Source organism: Branchiostoma floridae, chromosome 4 (genome assembly GCF_000003815.2).
Source record: "Branchiostoma floridae strain S238N-H82 chromosome 4, Bfl_VNyyK, whole genome shotgun sequence".
NCBI lineage: Eukaryota > Metazoa > Chordata > Leptocardii > Amphioxiformes > Branchiostomatidae > Branchiostoma > Branchiostoma floridae.
Window position 1 is genome coordinate 12,570,626 of NC_049982.1, and position 24,197 is coordinate 12,594,822.

At 44.2% G+C, this 24,197-nt stretch overlaps 1 protein-coding gene across 1 annotated transcript; it reads right to left on the bottom strand.

Annotated features, from left to right (window-relative positions):
- Positions 1-15,663: 15,663 nt before the first annotated feature.
- Positions 15,664-21,039, bottom strand: LOC118413302 (T-cell leukemia homeobox protein 3-like). Its single transcript, XM_035816610.1, has 3 exons — positions 20,466-21,039; positions 19,653-19,884; positions 15,664-16,723 (listed from the first exon to the last, which is right to left on the bottom strand). Exons 1-3 carry the CDS (start codon positions 20,779-20,781, stop codon positions 16,492-16,494), a joined length of 780 nt encoding a protein of 259 aa, XP_035672503.1. The 5' UTR covers positions 20,782-21,039; the 3' UTR covers positions 15,664-16,491.
- Positions 21,040-24,197: the final 3,158 nt, after the last annotated feature.

A 24,197-nucleotide genomic window follows, 5' to 3' on the forward strand; every position in this document is an offset into this window, starting at 1 on the left:
CACCCCCTATCTTTCCCCTAACGCGCTGTAGCAGAAAAGTTGACGAAGCACCGGCGCCAGCCCCAATTTTGGGTGGCAATGCTCTCCTTTCATCTCACCTACCGCACAATCGGCAACCATTTGAAACATTTCGACCCGGAGTCTGAGCGTTTTGACCCTCCCCTAAGTTGGCAACACTGTCAGAAAGACCGGCACGGAACGGACTGTAATAGTTTGAAGTACGCCAACGCATAAAGTGGGGATAAACGCGCTGCATTGTTTGTAAAAGTTTTCCTGTCATCTTTAAGAGACGTTGTAAACCCACCCTAGCCTATAATTGTTAATAGTCGCTGTTAATACACCTATCTAGAGAGATAAAGATCACACCCAGACAAAAAGCAAAATATGTGCACCATTGTTAGGGCTTGTACGGAAGGCGTCTCGGGCGCCAAGCCGACGGACACGGGTTGCGACTCCGAGAATCGCCCGAAGGGCCGAGCTGAACTCTCCGTGAACCCGACTACCTGCGACTTACCCCCGTGCCACCGTGAAGCAGAGTCCGGCCGCTATCACCAGCCTGAGACGGCTAGGCAGACAAGGGAGCGATTTTTAATTGGGACTAGATAAGGGTAACGAGTGAAGGCAAGGGGCGACGGCCATGGTGTCTCCGTGCAGTCTAGCAGGCGAGCCAGGGCAGCGGAAAATTAACTTCGAGCCAGACAAACTCTTTATGGGCAAAACGATTAACGCCTTCTCCACTTTTAATAGTGCGTGAAGCCAGCCCCATTGTGGGCAAATGTTAATAAAATTCGTCATAGAGAAAATTGTTGGCTCTGTACATTGAACAAAAATGGCCAATTTTGCAGCTGCTTTCACGCACGATGATTTTTGACAGTTTGACGATCATAACATCATGCAGAGTTCGTCCCGCGCTCGTTAACAACGGTACGAAACGAAGAGAAGTACTTTGCTGTTGTCAGGAAAGTTGACGGACTTGCGTGCAGACGATGCCTTGGCCCTTGACAACCAAAAAGGCGGGAAAGATCAAACATTTTGTCTGAGTAGACATGTTGGTTGGAGATCATTAATTCCTCAGTTCAGCTGTGCACTCATGTGTCGTCTAACAATGCTGTCATCCAATGTAATTAACTGATATTTACTACAGGTTTATACAACTCATGGAGTGCAACTGAAGGTCAACATATTCTGGAAAAGATATTCTGAAGTTTCAATAGTAGATATAAAACTCCACGGCGTGAGAAACAGCGTCGCTATTTTGTAACATGGATATGTCATCTGGACAACGTATGGACCTCCTATTATCGCTTCTGTAATCTGTTTACGTATGTACAAAGAATTATCGGTATTCCGGCGACTTTGTCCTTGAGATTTCACTGTAAAGACCTCCATGGATATGGAAAGGACGCTTCACTCTAGCTCTGATGACTCAGGGCTACCACAGAATCACTGGTATCAGTATTGAGTTTCTTGTATTATCACGTTTACCTGATGCCACCTGCCTCGTGGGGGTATCGCCATGTCTTTTTTACACAATGCTTTGTCAACATCGTGACAGCTTACAAATTTAGTGTGTCTTTACAATAAAGTGTTGTCTCGTCATACAGTGTCTATACCATTGACTGAAACCTTTTGTTCTCGTGTTACATGTACTTAACAGCAGAAGAACAACAAGATACACATCGTCGAGTATGTACAGTACAGTGTCTCTCAAATTGGGCAATTAGCTTCTTGGCAGCTAATGTGTTAGCAGTATATGCTGCCGCGTTAACATTTCTCGTGCAGAAAAAGTCTCCTTCAGTCCTTGACCGAAAGCTCCAAATGGCTGTGTGATTTAGTAGCCGAACTGCGCGGCTAAGGTTGAATTCTGTAACCTTACAGCAGTTCAGACGGCAGTTTTAAGAGATGGCCACCTACTGTGCCTGCACGAGTCTCCCAGCAGGTGGTGTGAAGGTGAGTACTGACTTGCACATGTAAATCGCTCAGTTCGTGGTCTCAGGGCGCTCTCTTGTGCACCTACGCGTGCGTAATGCACCTTGATGTAAGGTGACCCGGCCTCTCAGGCGCGAACACAATGGCGGCATGCTAGTCTTGTTTAGAACCAGACCGGTGGAGGAATTAATTAGACGGTAGCAGAGATACCGCCCTTCCCATTAATGTTATTGAAAAGAACGTAATGATGGGGTACACAAGCAAACACGTACCTATAAATCAAGGAAAGGGCAACACTTAAGAACTGCCTACTTGTGATTCTACAGCGCCCTCCCTCTGGCTATGAAAGAAAGAAAAAAAGTTTCGCGCCACAGTGGCGAGTTGACCCGCCGACGACTCCCAACAGATAACAAACGCCACCCTTCCAGAGTTTATTCCATGACTCCTTGACATAAAACAGAAAAATTCGCCGGGACACTTCAAATACACACAGCCTCACACTCCCAACCCCGCCGGCAGAATCAATCTGGTTTGAAGTCCGGGGTGGATTTTGCTGTTTGGTGGGTCGTATCCTTTTCAACTCCACAAGATCGTGTTCCAACATTGTTGGATAACATTTGCAGAAAGACGTGAGCTTAGGTGGATTTGAGGATCCCGACTATCGCTTCCTTCTGCAATGAAATATAGCCCCGCCTGCCGAGCTCCGGTGGAGCAGAAAATACGGTGAGTCGAAGTTCAGGTAATTTTTGCCAAGTAACCGAGTTCGAAAATCCGAGGAGATTTACCTTAACCCCGCGTTCTTAGACACCGTAAAATCGCCACTTAAAACTTGAACACTTTCCCTCTCAAAAACTTCTAAGGCCATTTGAGCACTGCGCAAAGTAGGTATCCATAACACATTAAGGCCTATTACCAAGCGGTGCTAAAAGTTTTCAGCTAGCGCCGTGGGACCCAGAAGGCGGATAACATCCACTCTTTCTGACAAGATCTCCGGAAATGTTCTAACTCTGCTGACGGGACCGTGGGCAAATCTTCCCGCCAGACATGTTCAGGTTGCGCCAGACATGAACCCTGCAAAGTGGTGGTCATGAACATCTCCGACTATCATTACCACACGGGTCAAAGGTAACTCCGCCTGTATGTCCAGGGCAGACTACATGTACATGACAGGCCATTCTCCCCTTCCTGCCTTCAGCTGTCTCTGGCGTTTCGTGTATTACTCTTCGGTCGTCGTCTATAATTGAGTCAACGTAGTCGTCTCAGTACTTTGTCTTCAGGGCTCGGTCGGAGCATTTAATGTGAGGAACATCCCCAGAGCTTGATGTTTTTCCCATCACCAGTATGGCTCGCAGTCAGAGACTCGACGGACGTCAAGGCTGCTTAATTTAATGCCGTTATGTTGCCGACTGGCCTTCTACGCCATATTACTTAAATACCTTTGCGTTTTATAGTTTTGCTGATTTTATTTCCCAGATGAGAGACGTGCGGTGCTCAGAGCCCGTTAACTTGGTGTACTTGACCGTGGATCTCATTTACATGTAAAGTCTGGCAAATTTTATCCCTGGGTGATAATTATAGGATTATCACTTGCTACCACTCTTAACATACTTCTCATCTCGTAAAAAACTTTAAACAATTAAGGAAATTCATTCGACGATGTATGTAAGCAAAATACGTGGCAGTACAGTCAAACTGGATTTAATTATATTACATCAATCACTTTGCTTCAGAGGATTGAAAAATAAGAAAGACAAAATTGGAAAATCGAATTACAGAAATTCTTTTGTTTTCACAATGATTCATTTTTGGTACTTGTTACAACACTTATGATAACCTGACGTGGAAGCAATGTATTCCAAGTTTGTGAAACTGGTGTTTGAAAGAAAAGTGAGAGACAAAAACTGGACGCTCTGACTTTGTTCTTATCGTACGTTTGGCTGTACTCGCTGGGGACCAGCCGTTTAATGCGAGTCAGATCGGGGAGAGATGCTTGGGTTATCTGGAATTTCTCTAACATGCGGGAAAGTGTGGTGACGCCAGTATGTCGGCATGGGCTGAGTCCGCCTGTCAAGCCGTCGGGCCTGCAGGGGACAGATCGGGAGTGATTTACACGGTGGAGTAGTAATAGGAGAGAGAGAGAGAGAGAGAGAGAGAGAAAGAAAGAGAGAGATAAGGAAAAAAAGTGTGTAAGGGAGGAGTAATGGATGTGCAGAGATTTGTCTCACCCAGGCAGGCATATATATGAACCGGGGTAAAGGTGCCTCATCAACTTTCTTAGTTGTTTTAAGTAGTACTGCCCATTTTTTCAATTGCTTTCACCGAGGTTTTTTCGTTTCAAAGTAGTCGATGGACCATCTACCTTTGCCCCCCTCCCTCACAGATCAATCATAAAATCGTGCCTGTAAAACGTTTAGGCAGAACATGACATTGCGGATGACTCAGGTAATCTAGGCAATTTCCTCTATTAACAGATTCCCCTCCCCTTGTTCGGGGTGTACCGCAGGTCTATGTGGTGCACCTGCCGAGGCGTACCTCTGGGCCGTCCACACGCTCCCAACAAGCCCCCCTGTCTGTGTGTGCCACCCCCACAAGCGATAATACATCATAAGCACCCATTAGATCAACATGCTGTCATATCCCGTGTCATTTCAACGCGGATGGATCAAACGGGTGCATCCAATAATGTCATAGTACATGAGGTCACCTCCCGACGGGCAGTCATCCTCCTTATCATTCCGCGTACCCCCCCGAGGACTACTTTTTTTCTCAGTATTTTTCTTCCATTACGTTTTTCGCGGCGTTCTCGTTAAAGGAAATTCTCCGGAGTGTAGCGTTCCGCCTCACGAGTGACGACAGGCTAGTTAAAGTCTTCCTCCCCCCTGAGTCGGGTTTCAACGCCTCGATATTGAAGTGACCTTTGCGAAGAATTGCCATGTTAAGGGTGCGTGTTGCGTGATATGGATCCAATGTTGCCGCCAACAGCACGTCTGCCTAATGAGAACAGATTGTTATAAATCATTCCCGCCACGGATAACCTTCCTGTTGACACGATTTTCCCCCGTCTTTCCTGCGTGCATGATAGCGCGGGAAACAAGCTAAGAGGTGGCTCAGCCACAAGACAGGTAATAGATTCCCTCATCTAATCCGTTCCCATTACGGCTTAGAGAGGGAAGTTATCCTGCTAAGCTGGAGCGAGCTGTCCGAATCCTCGTCGTTCATCACTCTATGATGGGTCCGTGTGACTCCTGGCCCCATCACCTGACCATCGTCAGCAGTTTATCGCACGTCCATTTGTACCTAATGGCCACGGATTGAGTGGTGTGTTTAGAAGCAGAAATTCCCCCGCGGGAAAAGAAGGTAATCCAAGATATTTTACGCGAAAAACAAGACCGCACAATCAAAGCCCAATCAGCCTCCGAGGCGAGGATAGGTAAAAAGCAGAGCACCCTCGGAAAACTTCAGTTCCGATGCCCTTTGACACGAAATACCGGTTCTCCCGCCATTGCGTCTGTAGGGGAGGGACTATTTCCCAGATAGGCATCTGGCTGCACTTTGAAAGTTATAGTAAACAGTAAGTAGATACATCTCGGGATAATCGTTATCGTTATCGTCTGATTTGCAGACGATATTGTCGTCGTGTGTCAGGCAGCAGACGACAGTTCGTCATTTCTGTGAGAAAACCGACAAACGGTTCCGAAATGTTTCTCAGATTCTGACTGATTCGTACAAAAAGCGCGTAGTTCTTGTGGAATAGCGGGGCTACAAATTTGCAATGTTTTCTCCCAACCGATTTCCACGTGGCGGCGACCTAACTGAAGTGTTGAGTGGCAGCGTGTTATTGATGACAAACGATAGAAACTTCATCCCTCGCCGTATCAGGCCCTGCGCGCCCCACCTCCGGACATTTTCCCACAGGCCCAACATTAAGACCTGAAATTTTTGCCCCCTTCCTCCAGAAATCCGAGACCCTCTCTGTTGTAGCCGAGTCGGTGCCAGGCTGGCCAGGGGAGAGTCATTAGTACTACATTAGTGGCAAATGTGATGCACTTGATAGCAAGGGTGTTTGGAAAATTAGCACCTTGAGGACCAAGGGCGGCGCGTCCTCTTGGTCTCGGGTGCGCGAGGGCAGCCATATTGATTGCAACGAATTTGTTCCAGTCGCGCCCTTCAGACGCTGCTGGTCGTTACAACACTAATGACCACTTTCCACAGATAATCCTGGCGAAAAAGGCCTTTCCGCGACATTCCGCAGGGAGCAGTTGTCTTGATTCGACACCTCAAACGCCAGTGGTTCACCTTAATTTCCGTGAAAGTTGCGAGGCTCTGTGCACGCCAAACGCCCGGGTCACGCCCGGGTTTCAGCGCCGAACATCCCATCCCTTTACAGCGCGCAGTTTCATGTGTGTGAGATGGGCTAAAGCGCAGACCTATTACACGTCCGTTTCCAAAATGTCTTCGTACAAACACGTTAGCCAGGCTTTTACGCGGGAAACTAAACTTTCCATGTGACGCCAGCCGTCCGGGACAGTGTACAGCCGTGGTGTCTATGTGTAAACCGGATTAAAGGGTCAGAAGGGTGTGTAAACTTGTCAAGAGACGGACACATTTACATTGTCAACTTGTCTACAACTTTCTTCTAAATGACTCGCTGCAGTTTCTTAGGAGATATACCTGCAGGACCGCCGTATGTCTTGGATATTTCCTTCTCATTAAAGTCCACTTAAGAGTACTCTTATTGCCCTAAGATAACAATATCGCATGTTGCAGGTACCATATGTTGCCTTTGACCATCGTTCTTTTCTTGGGTGAGTAGAATGGAAGATTTGTACTTTTCATCAACTCACAGTCACCCATTTTGTCTATCTGATGGAGTTTTGGGCATCTGGGAAATTTTCCGAAATTGTCCCATTGTCCCATTTTGCGAAAAAGAACGTTTAGAGCACAGTAACCTGTCAAAATCAGAAATAGAAACCTTGATTTTCTGAAAGAATGTAACTTTGACTTCTACTTGTGAAGTCTTCTAAGTTTGTTTTATTTCACACTGACAGTCAGTTTTATGTAATTTTGTTTATGACCTGCTTCGTTGCTCTTTGGGGGTTTAATCTATCTTTAATGTAAGTATCATAGTACGATGAAAAAAGTGGTCTAATTTGACCTTTTCGTCTGGCACAGACGTCCTAAAGTCAAACGCGGGAACCTAAGCCGAACTCCTGTTGCATGATATCATGTGACGTCTCTAGTTTCCGCGCTAAAAGTCATTTAATTTAGTTCATGTAATGTAGCTGCCCCGGCTCTGGGATCATAACTGAGTGGTTCTATCCTTATTTGTCTCCAATGGTTGTTTTTAAGCCTCGTTGACAGGTGAATGCCAAAGAATAAACGATGCATGTAAAAGACACGTTTTGAGAAATCACATGAAATCACAGACAACTACATCAAAATATGGACATACTCAATGACGATAGGCTTGAAGTATTTGTGAATCGTTTACCACGATATTTGACTGGTAAATGTTCAAATGCAACAAATAAATATCAGTAGATATAACCGATTGTAGAAGCAAGGTTCAAGAAGTTTTAACTTAACAAAATGTCATGAGCACAATCGCCATTTTGGAGACAACAATTTTTCAATGTGTAAAACAGAAATTATTTTTTTTATTGTTTATGTTCCCATCATCCCTTCGAGTAAGGTCCCCCTGTCTACCCGCATTTATTGAGTTTCACCACTTTTGTGCAGGGATTGACATGATAAGTGACTATCAACTTTTCAAGATCACACTGTTAAGTGTGGTGGGTTCTTAAACGTGCTCAAGGTTTTGCTCTGTTTATACTTTCAGCTTTCCGTCCCATCAGAGAGAACGTCCCTAACCGAAGCTTGGCACACGTCAAATTAGGTGGTGGGTGTAAAGCACAAGGGCACAACGCTTGGGCCTGCTAGTGATTCGAACCAAGACCCTTCAGATTTAAATTAACGTCAACAACCCCAACAGCAAAACCACCTGGCCACCTTATATCCTCACACCTTTCGACAGCTCGGGTTATGATCCTACTTACAGTGGATATCTATTCCACTACCGCGGACAGGGTAGTCGTTTCACAATCTGCTATTGTAATGTTGTATTTCTCATTTATTCTCCCGTCGATTATCGGCTTGACGCTAAAAGCCTGTTTTAATCTATTTGATAGTGTCGGAGATAATGTAATCATCATCTCCAAGCTCTGTTTGGTGGTTGTGCGTGCGTTTGAGCTGTACCTGATGAATGAATATCAATGTGGAATTGAAGACGACACCTGTCGTTCATATAGAGCAAAAGTACACCAACAACACCAATTTGATACAAATTTACATCGACACATAAGCAGGTGTACGCAGATTATGTGTACACCTGCTTATGTACGACACATAAGCAGGTGTACGCAGATATTTGATATCATACGGTAGCAAGTGATACTGTGATGAATTCGAAGTTAAAATATTTAGTATTCACGATAAGAAACGGGAAATTATGAATGAAAGAAATCTGTCAAGTCGTGAGGAAAATGTGTCACAAGACCCCCAGTGGACAAATCGATAAACTGACTAACCAATAAATCGATGAGCAACTAAGCAGCCGACCAACCAACCAATCTACTGACCAATCTGAACTGTGAAACTTCTGGCAGCCTGAGCAAGGGTCGCAGGATGCAGCTCACATCTTTGCGTCACACCACCAAGCCCCCCCCCCCCCCCTCCGCTTCCCTCTTTTCCGCGCTAAAAGCGTTTTAATTTGGAGATAACATCGGTCCTTGTTTCAAACCGAGCCATTTCATCCCAACCCTCTGAAAATGGGCATCTCGTTTGGCGTATCGACTTCTCCGTAATGACAGTCTCGCCGAAGTTATTGGACATTGCCAACCCGGCTTTGGCGATATTGAAAACCACAAAATGAATGCCTTCGTTTGCGATACCAGCGGCTGATAATGAGTGGAGGACGGGATGCTTGACGTCCGTACAGTCTTCTTCACTCTCACATCGCCGTTTGACGCCAAAAATCGTTAATCTCTACGAAAAAATTCACTCTTGGTGTTCAGTTTCTGACAACTCAAAACTAACATTTCATCCACCGATTTTTTTTGCTGCAAATTTATATGAAGATATTTGCGTCAAACAACCTATTTGATCAAGACCGTTTGATGCAATTTCTGGCAGCTCAATAAATGTTAGTGTGTAATATGACGGGGATTATGCTCTTGTTGCTTTATCTGTTCCATCCGTCTGAAGTGAGACAGCTGGAAGCCGTTCTAAGCTCCTGTTTTACGCCACGTCCGCCGTTAGATTCACTCCTTTAATGATCGGAAAGATATGTCTAAAGAGATCGAACCCAGCATATTTTGGGCGATGATGTATTTGATCGTCATGCACGGCGCATATGCGCACGGAACGAGGGCGTGTTGCAACATCTTAATTATGCATTATTACTTTTTTTATGATTGTAATGAAAAAGGTATTAACGTCACGCGGGAACTGCACGTAATTGCCAGCCTGCTTTCTTATATTAAAGTTATTGTTATTTGACAGGCTGTTGAAATGTTCTATGTGTTTTTTCCTGTGATAATTCTGTATCATCTCGAGCAAGTTGTTCCTCCTGATCCCTTTATTCCATCTTAATCACGACGCCTAGCATTTCGTATTATTCATTCTGTCGCCTACAATAATGGAATTGCCGATGCGCAGTCCCCTGATCATAGTTGCTGAAACACACGCATTACAAACCGATCTCTAGCCAATTCCAAACCTTTTCACGACACTTAACGACCCAATAACTGTCGGCGTGATTTGTCCGACCGTTCCCCTCAGCTTCATAAACATTTCAAACTCGTATATCCGTGATGAGGAAAGTTGTCGGAGTAGATCGTAATTCTGTCGTTTATCGCTCGTCCCTAAGTCTTAAAATTCTACCACATTAGCAGATTGTGCCGTTTTTATGGTAGTTTATAATTGGCTTCTGAGAACCACTTTACCAGAGTTACCGTTTTGTTTCATTGTTGAACGTTTAGGCCCGAGAAGCACATTTTATATGCTTGGCGTTTGTCACTCTGAGGAACTTATTCAAATTAAATGCCAAGGCATGTCCTATGACAATTAAACATAGAAGCCAATCCATTACCTGACGCAGCATTAAAAAGTCACAAATAACGCCCAAGACGCGTCTTTCATCCTAAAAGCGCTGCCATTTAATACGCTTGCCGCGGGAAGCAAATGTTATATTTCCTGGGATAATTTCGCCCGATCCACTTCTATTATGTCTCGCATCATTCTAATCGCCCTGCGGATTTGAGTATTTCCTCTTCCATTTCGGAGCTGTGTTGGTGCCAGTCGTGTTGAGCGGCACGGGTCCCACCGCCCCTCAGACTCATAACTACCACTGGAATCCCACCACTCCAATAGGAGAAAACGTCACGGGAATTATATCCCGTCACGTTACAGAAAATAGCTATGTATTCATCAAACCATGTACATCAGCATCGTAAATTACACCCAGCAAAATATAACGAGAAATAGGATAGATATGTAGCGATTTCGTCCTTGTTAGCAGCACAAGAAGAACAAGAATAAATCGTTAGAATGATTTTTTTTTCACAACACAAAGAGTATATTTTATAAAACATCACGTTGTGAGATGGGAATAATGGCGTTATCGACAGTAGTCACTGATCTACTCACTGCCTATTTCAATCTGGGAAGTAGTCAATATAACTTTCAAAGGCTATTACAGATCAGCGCCGTGGACAGATAGCGGAGGAGTCTACCGTTCCTGACGGCACATAGACCCGCAATATCGCTCAACTTGAGATGGATATCACTTCGGCATGAATTGACTCCAAAATGACTTCAAATTAGGACCGGTATATTGCAATTTATCGAGAGGATATTTCTCAGTTTAGGATTTATTATACGCAGGGGTTAATGGGAGCCGTGTTCCGGCGCAGAAGACGTTATATTCGGTGGCAGGGATTTTAAAGGCGGTATCAATCAAATTCGAAATGACAGAAAATTCATTGCGACTTCCTGAGCACGGATTTGGTTCCCTAGCGTTATCAAATTTTATGATTACGGTCGTATCATTCATTTTTGCTCTAAAGCGCTGCTCCAATTTCTACTCAGCGGAGGAGGAAATGTCGAACATCAGGGAAAATATGAAATGATATATTCTTAAACTGAGGCATTACAATATTACCTGGTAGTAATGCCCATAAATACAGTTAAATTATCGGGCCTATAGCCAAATAGATGAAACAAAATGTATGACTAAAAGTCGTGCATGTACTAACAGGCGCTGTTACGGTACAGAGGCCCACGGGACGTCGCCTTGTAAGAATAAGATGGTACAAAAAAATGTGCAATGCTCACACAATGGAACAATGATAAACAGGAGTGAATTATGGTGACTATTTTTTTCTGCAATATCAAAAGCCATAAAACGCTGCCCTATTAGTATATTCGTCCCCATGTTTTCGCTTTCTCAATATGACGGTGATGTATCATATATCATATTTGTTGTTTGATTGCTCCTGTCATTGTTTAAAGACTGTGCATGATCCAGGCAGTCAAGCGGTTTTCGACGTCTCCTTTGTACGCTTAATGAAGACATTAAGCCGTCCTTGTGCGCGGTTCGACTGTTCAGCCTGTCTGAACCCCACTTCATAAACGTCTCTTCTGCCTTTGTTGTGGCCAAGATTTGTGGGCAAGCATTGTCTCATTATTGAACGAGGCCCCAAGCGATATGGGCGAATTTTATGTGAAAACAGCCATTAAAATACTGGGCGAGAGACAAGTCTTCGGTGGCGTTGTCTACTGCAGCGAAAAACGATTTGTTTTGTTTTAAAACTATAAAGCGAAGCAGGCAAGGTGACAAACGTACACGTGAAACGTTAATGTGATATTTTCTATCTGCACGGCGGTGATTTGAAGCATCGGCCCATAGGTATACCTATATATACATTGTTGCCACCGCGATATTTTCTTCAAATCTCACGAGAGTGCATTACCGTATCACGTTACTAAGCTGCTTTCACTAAAAGGTTCTTTCTCCCAGCCTAAGGGATATCCCCCTAACTCTAGTCAAATGTATGAGACGCGTCCACAGAAGCACCGATTAAAATTGCATGGGATTTTCACCCGTCTGATCAGAAATATGACCGCGTAAACAACACCGGCGGTTTAACTACCGTCGTTTTCACCTTTGAGTCCTGTCAGGTTCCCCTTACCGGAGAGGAAACGTGCGTTTAGGCGTCAACTCCTGTCATATTTCGTCGTGAATACTCGTTATTTCGAGATTACCGGCTCTCTAAGGATGTGATCAGTCTTCGGTACCCTTCAATTTCATCCTGGTTTGAGAAATCGACACGGCAGGGGTCGACTTAACGCGAGGAAATGAAACGACATTTGTAAAACATCATATTAGAAGACGATAACTTAATCTGTGTTTTTAAGATGTGACAAATTGTAACATATACGCGGTATTCATAATTCTTTTGCACGTATTTCTGTCTGCATTTCACGTTCACTGTTTGTCTCTAATTGAAAATTTGTCCGTTTCAATTTGGTAACATTTTTGTTTAAAACATCCCATGATAGAATACGTGACTATTTGTTTTAAGCTACATACCAGTAATAGTTTTTCAAAGTCCTAAGTGTACCTCAACTCAACCTTGAAAAATGTGTGTGGAAATATGATAGAAATACCTGACTATTTGTTTTAAGGTACATACCAGTAATAGTTCTTCAAAGTCCTAAGTGTACCTCAAACCAATTTTCAAAAATATGTGTGGAAATAATGTTTGGGTAGAAATATTTCCTTGGTTCCGGTTGCGTTTTTCATTTCTCTCTCGTCCATCAGTGTTGATAAACCTGGTAATAAGCGAGCTCTTACACACGGCAGGGAATCCTGTAATTGTCCACACACTAAACAAATATATGTGCATAATATCTCGCAGTCACCCTCCACAGAGTATCGTGCACTACACACATGTTACCGTTTTTATCTGGGCAGGACTTTCTTTTGTCAGTTCGAGGTCTCCCCATGTTCACAACCCTGGAACCATGTGTACATAACGTGTGACTTCTATTTGTTTATGCTTTCAAAATCAATGGAGACAAGGAAAGAAAAGCGAAGAATATTTTCGATCGGTTTTCCCACCATCACAAAAGAGTATGTTGTTTTTCGATGTGTCACATGGATGGCGTTTCTTGCAGGTGAAATTTACCAGGCAGAGGCCGGGGTAATCCGGGGCTGCAGGGCATTGTTTGTCAACCGTAGACACCGTGCCCTCACGTTAAACCGTACAACCGCGCACAACGTACCGTAAGTCCCCTCGTACACACACTCGCCCGGGCAAGAATACAAGCTTCAACCAACAGCTTATAATCGCTCTGACATTTCGACCTTCCTAGTCTAAATCTCCCGACCAACCCTTTTGTTCTGTTTCACAACCTGACATTTTCATCGGGGATTGTTTGATATTTTTCCGATGACGCATCGGACCTTCCCCTTCTCCCAAGGTTATATGGACAGCATAGCCACGAACCCAACGGACACTGTAACGTGTAACACAACATCCCAACATATTTGATGACGATAATTATCACATCGTCACAACAGCCAGGACATACCTGACATTTGTTTAACAAATAGGGTTTACAACGTTTTAGATATGTACCAATCCAAACAGCGCCTGTAAGCTAAAAAAAATGATTCAATTACGAATATTTTGCCATGCAAAGTCACAGAATCTATCGTAACACCAAAGGACAAAAGGTTACTGTGATTTAAGACTCTTATTTTGTCATAATTTAATGTCGCGATTTGGTCTCCACTAAAGCTAAATTTATGGGACAGGTTGTGTTGAAACTCTGCACTAATTAACGATCGATATCTCAAAACAGGCGCTTGGGGCCAAACCCATAGCGATCATTTATAAACATTATCCTTATAAAAAGGAATAAGATAGGTCCGATAGTCTATATTCTCCTCACTTACGAAACGATGATATCAATTTTACATCTATATCAGGTGTGCTATAACTCTGCAAAATGTTTGCGTACAATTTATTAGTTTAGTAACAACATTTGATACATGATGCACCGACTTAGGACCAATTTATGTTCTTTATTCCGACTATGCATTTCACTGACCCAAGCAAGTCTTCTTTATTTCATTAAGGGCGTGATCTCACCCAAAGCCCGTCTTAGGTTCTCATAAGCGACTCCTTGGGGCGAGCACTCGCAGGTTATTATTACCATACTCAAGGGTTATGATCGATTCAAACCTCGTTTTCCCATTCTGCTCTTTGTTCTCGATAATTCATAAACATCATATTACAGCCATGTATGGATTACGTCCAATTTCTGACGACATTAATAGAGGGATCTCCATGGATCATTTTCATACATCACGTCAATTTCTGACTTCCTGATACGATTGTCATCAAAATGGCGTGTTAATAGCTTACAGAAGGCGAAGGAAAAGGGACCCGGAGACAGAAATGAAATCAATTTTCAGCGGTAGTTGTGGAAAGGAGGGTTTATGCCTGAAGAAAACTGTAATATCCGTACGTCGCTTTGGTCTCTGTCGACCGGCATCTGATGACTGAAATCCTGAACGAGATCCCCCGACCGACAGGGGAGCTCCCGGGGCAAGCTGAAGACTCTTCCGCACAGGCAGGGTTACTGAACACGGGGAACACAGCTTGCCCAGACGAATAACCCGACAGAGCGAGGATTTAATGTTGTCGTTTCTCTTTAAGCTTGATTGTTCTTGAGACGAATCTGTGTACCGATGTCTCCTGACGGTGTTCCGCGGGAGCGAAGCCTCTCTCGCGCCCGCTCCCTCCAACGTGCCCGCCCGACCTGGCTCGTTATGCCAGTTGGAAATGTAGGCTATGTCTTCTGGGGTTCATACTGAATTTACTATAGGTGAAACACATGTACAGCATACAGAGGATTTCTACTGGTTTTAGAAGAGTAGTAATAGAAGTTACGAGTTCCTGAAAAGGACGTCAATTCTTTCTGACACTTTGGAAAATGCGGTAATGATTGTAACTGATTCGGGTCTTTGGGACTTATGCATATTTTAAAGGGCTATCGCTTTAATCTAGCAGAAAAAGGTCACTCTAAATAACCTTTATAGCGTCACAATACCCCAGCGTTTTGCTTTATTTAATCCACTGCACTTGAGGTGAACTAGTGTGTTTGAATTAACGCCATTCGTGGGCATTATCCAAATCAAATTCCTCTCAATAAAGGCAGCTATTTTATGATGGGTAAAGTCAGGACGTTATGATTTTGTTCTTTTGTAGCGTGAGTGGGGAGTAACAGGTGCACTGCCGCGGTGACTCACGCATTTACATGAAAAACTTCTCATATTTCAAACTAACGGTTCCACAAATACTACCCCGCTGCGACCGTACAAAAGAGAGACCGGATAACAAAAACACATTTCTCATCATGACTCGGGTTGATTGGGTTATTTTTGAAATTGACGTGTGTCTATTTCATGGAGAAGACGTACAGAGGGGATCTCATCTCACGGCTTTATTACCAGTAGACCTAATTTTGCCTTGATGTTAATTAGATTTGCGACCCATTTAGTGGCATTTCTTTTTCCGTCCTACAAATTAACTCTATTAATTCGACTGATAACCCTAATAGTGCAATGATTTTTGGGCTAATGAAATCTCCAAAACGCAAGGCTTTTCTTTTTCCTTCCAACTTTATTAAGTTCTGAGGAAGAAATATGGTTTCTCTGACAGAGGAACAGATTGGCGACACGCACACGCTTTCATCATAAGGATACACTTTTTCTTTAATAATAAGATAAGTAAGGAAATATTCCTCGTCAGTGGTTGTCTCAGTTTGAGAACGTCGAGAAAACAAAAACAAAAGCATACGACGATTATGCAAAAGTGAATAAAATTATCGTCACAATGTGTCTACTGTCCAGCCGAACCCCCCATTCGGTACATTTGAGGCCCTTTCTTTGGTGTACAGGAGAAATTACACATATCAGCATGTGGCGTCGTTCTGATATTCTGATAAGCTAGGGCAATATAACTGATATCACATGCGTATGTACAATGATAAGGATGCACTATCATGTAAAAATTACATCGATTCTGATTTAAATATTATTGCTCACTATGGAACCTATATAACTCTTAAAGCGTACAAATAGTTCCAACGACTTGGTATGAAGCATAAAACAAATAGGAACAGAGTCTAAGAAAAGCGTACAAACTTTCTGTACAGGTTTCGTAAGTAACATCTTTGTTTTCTTTTACAACCTCCATGTGTATGTCCGACGGAGGTTCTGGTTCGAGTCTCACTCTTGCGATCCTGTCAAATAACCATCGCTTGGCTCGTTTCTATTTTGCACAGTTGCCCTGCAATTGTCACAAACCGTTCTTGGATTGAAAGAACAAGTTGGTACAGCACAAGATGATGTTGTACTCACGGGGGCCACCGGGTCCCAGCGCCACGTCCCTTCGGCACCCAGTCCCTTACTGTCCCGACAAGTTTTTGCTAGCAGATCGTTGGCGTGGTGAGGGAGGGTGCGTTCAGGTAGGCCGGCCGGTTGGGGTCGGGCTTGTTCTCTGCCCACGGTTGAAGCGATTGTAGGGCGTGCAAAGACGCGTTGTAAGCACAGATAGGATCGTAAGTCTGAGGCATGTTCTTCGCTGCTTCCGCTTGTAGCTGCAGCAGCATTCTGTTGGCCTGCTGTCTCTCCGCCTCTCTCTCCTCGGCTGTCTGCCGCCTGTAGTGGGGAGGCACACACTTGCTTAACACGGTGCGAAACGGCACATCCTCTAAGTATTGATATACAGGTGAGTGAAGCATGGCGGAGAAGGGATAGGTGGTGGTTGGAGGGTCGCTGTACCATTTCCTTTCTTCTGTCGTCTTTCTGAGGGGGCAGAGGGGGTCGACACTTTAACCTTCGTAACTTTAAGTCATGCTTTGTTTTCGTTATTTGAAATTCCAATTTCATTACATGGGGTCTGGAATTTTGACGCCTGTTTTATTCGAATATATGAAACAAAGATGGAATGGCAGAAGGCTTTTGGCCTGTAGGAAGTAAGCTAAGCAAAAAAAGTGAGAAGAAGTATACAAAGGTATATATATATGTATATGTGTGCGTGTGTGTGTGTGTGTGCGTGTGTATGTGTGCATTACTGTAGCTTGTAGGGTGAGATATAGAAAGAAAAACAGACAAAACAAACGTGAGTGAGGGTATCGTAGATTTTACAATACATACATACATAACGCCATGATACACAATACACACGTCCACTGCAATCAGTGCTACTACAACTCTACACATCTAGTGTTTACGAGAGCAGAGCCGGGCAGTTGTAATCTCTCCCAGTATATAGCCCTTATCTACACTTTAAGTATGGAGGGCCCGGTCGACGACATGTCTTCTCTCTTACACGACACTGATCTGTATCTCCCAAAGCTTTTAGTTTCTGACGCTGTCAGCGATGTTTGTTGTCAACTACACAAGATTTGTGTGTGTACATGTCCCACAGCCCAAACAACCACGACACCACAGGATGAACCTTATCCTAACCTTCCTCTCATACTGCTGTAAATTTTACACTGTAATAAAGAGTATCATTTCCCCTCAGTGAATTATTAGGTTCAAGATGTTAGATGCTGGCAAACGATTACAAGTAGCTATAGCAAAAAAGCAGGACAGAATAATTACTGTGAAAATACAAACTTGAGCTACACACGTTTTTTTTTTGAAGCGGGCTATAGTACACACGTGGGGGATATAATATTAGGGTAAAACCAACAAGTTTGTACGGGTTCAATAGGCTGTATATGCCGCACACACACACAAAAACACACACACTTAGAAATTAAATGTGAATGACAAAGAGTCAGCGGGGTGGGAGGGGGGAGCCCGGGGTGCTGATTGTTGAGACCCCGTGTTCCTGCCGTGTCCCCTGCAGAGACGACCACCTGACTATACCATCTGCAGCGTACTCAACATGCACCAGTCAAGAACAAAAACTAACTGCACACTACATGACGGAAAACAAAAGCAAAGCACACTAGTCTAAGCGGTCATACGAGGAATTTTGGCCAGAGTGGGAAAAGTTGTAAAATACGTCCAGACAAAGCTTGGTCTATTTTTCTCTCTCTCTTGGTGATATGTGCTTAAGATTTACTATGCACTTCCTACAGCACCCACTCAAGCACCTTCACGGGAAGATGGTTATCTTCCATTCCAAGATTCCAGGGAACCATCTTTATCATTTGTGCGCAAAAATGAAAAATATGTGAGACTTCCGAATATGCCCAAGAGTGCAATGTATTAGTGGTAGATCAACATAGAAAGTACTTTGTGAAGAAGACCATTTCTTGCTGTGAAATGTGTCTTCTCTCTGCCTGTTCCCTCTTACTTTTTGGTGGCAATTTAAAAAGAATAAAGACTGACAGCAAGTACAGACGAGAGGAAAGGTTAGGAAAGTTGTCTGGCCCGAGTTTCTGTCTATCGTCACGTCGGTACGAGAAAGATGCAGCCGTCTGAAAGCAAGAAAACAGACGCGGGTCCCTCGCACGCAAGTGTCTATCATGATGGGGGTGGGGGGCAGGTGGTGAGGACTGAACTTGAATTTGCCTGACTCTAGCACGACACAACTGCTCTCATACTGATATATCAGAGAGCGGTTATTGTAAGCACTATCTCACCTTGCTGTTTCATGTCTTAAGGGTAGTTTGTGATATAGTATGTTCACAGGAAACTTGCTGAGCCCTCTCGGCTTTTCGTACATAGATTTGCAACCTGTTAAGGTTTAACGTTAGTCAGAAATAGCTCGGTAGGATATAGGCACATAGCGGAACGTTTATCCCTAGATTTTGACAGGTAGCGTGTTGGTAAGGTTTGGTTACTATGGGAAGGGCAGAGACACTAGGAAAATCTGCCGTACGCTGTCCCTCTGGCTATGAAGGGTGGCGGGTATTGTTTTCGGTCGTACGGTCTATTGTCCCTTCCACGACCCCATCCTGGGCGCCACCATGCCCTCGGCTACAAATTCCACCCCTCGCCCCGTGGCCGTGTGTGTGTGTGTGCGGTTAAGGTACAGAGAAACCACCGGCGTAGTCAACTCTTTAACGTGTGGACTTAACACACATATCTGACAAAATCGCTGGGATACAGCTTCGCCTAATGAGCTCTAAATACCACCAGCCAACATCAGGGGTTAGCCTTAATGTCAAAACGCCCATAGTAAAAATTCGCGAAAATCAAATAACTTGTAAGAACATCACGACCTTAAACCTCTCAGTCTAACGTCTTTTATCTTTCCTTTCATTGCCGCTACCTTCTTTTAAAGCTCACGTCCTGACAAATAAGAATAGAGGGGGTACTTTAGGGCCCACACCGCTTGCCATTAGCTGAAGATGTTCAGTCTTTAGCGAGACTATTTGTAAGCGCTTCTGGGCACGAGATCAACAGTACAGATACAGGTTGGTGTCTGCTGTCGGTACTGTCCGATCGACGCCAGAAAACTAGATAAGGCTACCGGTCATTCTGGTAAGAGGGAACAAGAGAAAATGGGGTAACAAATCTAAATGCCATAAATCTGCTACGGTTTAAGTACAGTGGTACTTCCCGAGGTGATAGAAATGATGTGAGTGGTGTGAATGTGGGGAACATAGTACACAGTCATATCTACCTCCACTTTGTTCTTCTGTTCTGAAACCAAGTCTTGACTTGGGCGTCAGTCATTTTGAGTTGGGTGGCGAGTTGAGCTCTCTCTGCTGACGCCAAATATTTCTGTTTGTGGAATCTTTTCTCCAGTTCGCAGATCTGAAGCCTTGTGAAGGAGGTTCTCGGTTTCTTTCTCTTTGGCGGCGTCCTGTTCTGATAGGGGTGCCCGATCCGCCGTGTAACGGTAAATGGTGGCACTGCACGTACAGAAAGGGGAGAACATTGAATGTTACTCACAAACATAGACAGCCATATAGGCTGAAAGTTGCTAGAGTAGAATGTTGTTATCTATAGTTGGGAACATATGTTAACTTCTCTAACACCCTGCTGCTCGGCCTTAGCTAGAACTGCATGCTAAGGCGAGACCACGAGACTCGAGACCCGGAAGCGTCGAGATCTCGGTCGCCGCTACACTATGCTTACTCGATTCCTACTGTTGTCATGGATTTCCCTTCTTAAACTCCTATAATAGTTATAGTGTCAAAGCCAAGTATCTATTCATAATGAAAAATAATAGAAATAATGCTCAATAGACCGATGAGGTATCAAGCACACAACTTGTCCGGCTTTAAAGCCAGGCTCCCCGTCGCTGTCGGCCTAATTTTCACGACAACAGTTCAGCGAAGTGACGCTGTCAGCCGTTTTCAAACACAGTCAACACTACGGCTTGCCTGGGTTTACGGGTCGGATAGAGCGAGGCGGAAGTGGTAAATGTTGTAGGTTGAGGACCAGAGTGGTTCCTCAAACCCGGTTGACACTTTAAGACGTGCAGACTGACCTGCTAGACCTTCCTTGGCGAGCCTGGCCCGTTGGTCCATCCATGGGAAGTGCGCGTTGAGGGGCGGCGGAGCGGGCCGGTGCGCCGGTACTCTGATCACGCCGTTGGCCACGCTGCCACAGGACGGCGTCGTGGGCCAGGAGAGGTGAGGGGAGTAGAAACTGGGCTGAGACATACATATGGACGGATGTGACAGGGGCTGCGACGACGACGAGCTTTGACTGTTCAAAATTTGGTTGATACTGAAGCTAATGTTCTCCTGGCCCGGGCCGGGACTCGTGGTGCTCCCAGTCTCCGATTCCATGATGCCAACCATGTACACACACGCGCGCGCTGCACGGCTAACCTTCTACCACCGGAGCCTCAGTACCGAAAAAATAAAATACAACAACAAAACTCCACGCTTTCCTGGACTTGCGCTGTGAGTGGTGGTGCTCAACTCTCTACTCTGGGCCAGTCGGTGGTCGCAGAATTATCTCTGTAGCCAGATAGCCGACTATATTAATCATAATCCAGTCAAAAAAGAGTCATTTGGGCACGGCACGCTCGACATCCATTGGTTGGGAACCACGGGGTGACGGACAACGGGCAAGCACTTAAATACTGTATGCAGAGTGACATATCCCGGAACCCCGCCCCCGGGAGCCTCTCTCCCGATCTCACGGGGCAATTAACACCGGCGGCAGGACATACTTGATAGAAGCCTGTTTACGCTTTCAATTGGCCGTAATACAGGGCATTATCTAGTCGATTATGATTATTTGTTTTTCTTTCTTTCATTCTATTGGCTCGCACGAGTTTCTATTTTTTTCCTGTGTGCGTTTGGCTAGCAGCAGCTCTTTGATATAGCAGTTTTCAATACTTGGGTACAATGCACCAATAGCGCATGGGGTTTGCAATATTCGAGCACATTTATTCAAAGACTTAGTTCATTTTCGGGGCAAGAACCATACATGTCCCCCTTTTCACCCCTGTACCGCAAAGATATCGTTATTATGACAAAGAAAGAAATCACGGCAAGCATCAAATTAAAGACGGGAGTAAACAGAGAGATAAATTCAGAAGCCACAATACTAATAATAATGCTGGTTGATTAATACAGCGGAATGAAGTTTGCTTATCTGTGTACGAGAGCGTGCACACGGGTTGTTCTATAGCCTGGGGCTGTGCTGGGGCCAGTCTAAATTCTAGGTGGCGGCAAGAGCCGACTCGACCGAAACAGGAGACGGGCCGTGTTATACAAACCCCCCTCTATCTCAGCCTAAACATCTGATACATTTAATAACCGTTACTTTGACCACACACAAAGAGCATCGAGTCTAGCTGGAAGCCGCCTCGCTTCTTTTATCCGCCCGGCTGAAAATGTATCCCAGTTCGGAAAGAAGAATGATTTTGATGCTCTCGCGAGTCTTGTTATGTGTAGACATCATAATCTCTGGGAGCATTCGCGCCTCACATTTAATGTCCGAGCATTAGTGTTCGCGGGGGGATATTGTATGTCTTGTCCCACAAGAGCCATGCTTACAAGTGGAGGTACGCGCGAGCTCAGACTAGTTTGGAATGATTTATTGTTCTGGACTACGCGTTTGAACTTTTTCTTTTTCGTATCGCGCTTTGAGAAATACGCGCCAGAGCTGCGCACAGCCTGCAAGCAGACGGGTCAAGGCGTTTCCCAAATCTCAGATGTACTCTGTCGCACCTGCCTGCAACTGTCATAAGTAAGATAGGCGCCTAGCTGCACCGCGATGTCCCGAAACACGCACCCACGTCTCAAAAGCCCTGTCGTATCTTTCGCTTTTTTCTCCCCAAAGACTGGCATTTTACCGCCTGCGGCCATTAACCCCCATTACCATCTACAAGCGCCTTACATGTACAACTGTATCTGTGCTCGTTGTCTTCTCGGCGAGATACGCGTCTGGCGACGAGACTTGGGGCGAGATAACCCGAGATTACATTACTGATGTGTTCTATTGTTTTTCTTCGCTCTAATGACTTACTTGTAAAGTAAGTGACACCTGCCATCTATTACATGGCGTCACTCTACGTGCACAACAAAAGGCAGATTTACGAAACTCAATCAAAAGTAAGGAACCACAAATAAAACAAACTGTAACCTATTTTCTGAGTTTGGTTCTTACCGAAAATTCGATAAGCCGAAGTCTCGTGTAGGTAATTGTGTCGTGTCTCCCTTCAGCCAGTGGCTGAATGTTTCCTACTCACTGAAGCCTGTTGTGACGGACGGGATGTGTTTCACCCAAAGCTTTACGCTAGGGCACACAAATCGAAAACATGGAGCAGAAAATGACTTTTACGGGAAGCCTGACAGCAGAACGGCAGAAGTTTGGGGACGACCCAACAGACGAGGGATTTATAAGCAGACGGTGTTTTGGTCCAATTACGAGTAATGTGACGTTTAAACATGGATGACTGAAGACTTTTCGATGATATCTGATTATTAATTTGCATAATTGGTGGCGATGGGAGGGAATGGGAGGGACTTGTCTTAGCGGAATGATGTATTGGTAAAATTTACACAGGACAACAATGACGAAATTAGCATCTTCTTTATACACAGGTGGGTTTTATCTGCTCCAACACACGGAATATTGATAAAAAAACGACTAATGAACGCTATAGACGTGGGTGGCGCGACTGTAATTTACAATGTTCACAATTAAACAAGTCATCAAGGGATACAATTGGAGGCGGACAAACACATGTATACTTCAAGTATTGTATACTAGCAGGGGAATTGTGTTCGATGACCATTGCATTCAGATAGAAAACTGAGAAACTTATGTTTGATACTTTTTTTAATAATAGTGATAAAGATATGTAGCTATTTATTGACAAAACGTAAGAAAAGTATTCAGACGAAATATGTCATTGTGAACATCATCTAAAGGAATTATACCATAGATTGCGGACTCCAATCCAAATCCATGTGAGTTTTCTGGAAAATTTTTAGTGAAAAAACACATTCACACATTCAATAACTTTAACGAATCCTACTGAACTATTTCGGAGCACCACTTTAATACTTGCTTTTCTCCTAACGTTAACATACCCATCTGAATCCCACGTCTCTTACGTCATTGCACCGTACATTTTACCCCTCAGGTATATGTCATTACAGGAGGTAATAGCAAACAAGATTAATGAGACTGTACTTAGTATCTTTAGATTTTAATACCACTTCAGCCTTGAGATACGTTGGCGAATAAAGCGCCTTGTCTATTAAAGCTAGACTTGTCGATCAACCTAATGTGTTTCTGTCAAAAGAGAAATGTCTTGATACCTACCTATTAACTCCGCGATCTTGACATTTAAGGAAAAGGAAGGTACAAAGCCGAGGGATTTTTGAAGCTGATTTCGAGCTGCGGGGGAATATTTGCCGAACGATTTGAAGTTTTAAAGTGCGTTGGGGTGTTGATCTGAAACACCAAACGGAGATGAAAGTACAGTATATTTTAGCTTTTGGTGCTTTTTTTAGACTGTCAGTCTGAGTACAGATACTTCGGAACCTTTGACAAATGTGTGTGTTATTTAGAGTCAAATATCGCAGGTCAAAAAGACGAAGAGTGAGGAGAGAAGCGGACGACCCTGCTATGTCTTCTGGTCACGTGCCCCTCCCAACAGATTGATTAGTAAGTCAACGCTAAAGTGGTGGCTGTTCTCTCAAATCCTTTCCAATAACCTATGATTACCAAGGGGGGAGGGTTGTGCTCATCC

What these genes read in the sequence shown, in the direction of transcription:
- LOC118413302 (XM_035816610.1), bottom strand. Translation starts at nt 20,781, where the DNA reads ATGGTTGGCATCATGGAATCGGAGACTGGGAGCACCACGAGTCCCGGC. An exon ending in CGCCAAGGAAGGTCTAGCAG is followed by an intron (nt 19,885 to 20,465) that starts GTCAGTCTGCAC and finishes CTGTACGTGCAG; the next exon opens with TGCCACCATTTACCGTTACA. An exon ending in AACAGAAGAACAAAGTGGAG is followed by an intron (nt 16,724 to 19,652) that starts GTAGATATGACT and finishes TCCCCACTACAG; the next exon opens with GCGGCAGACAGCCGAGGAGA.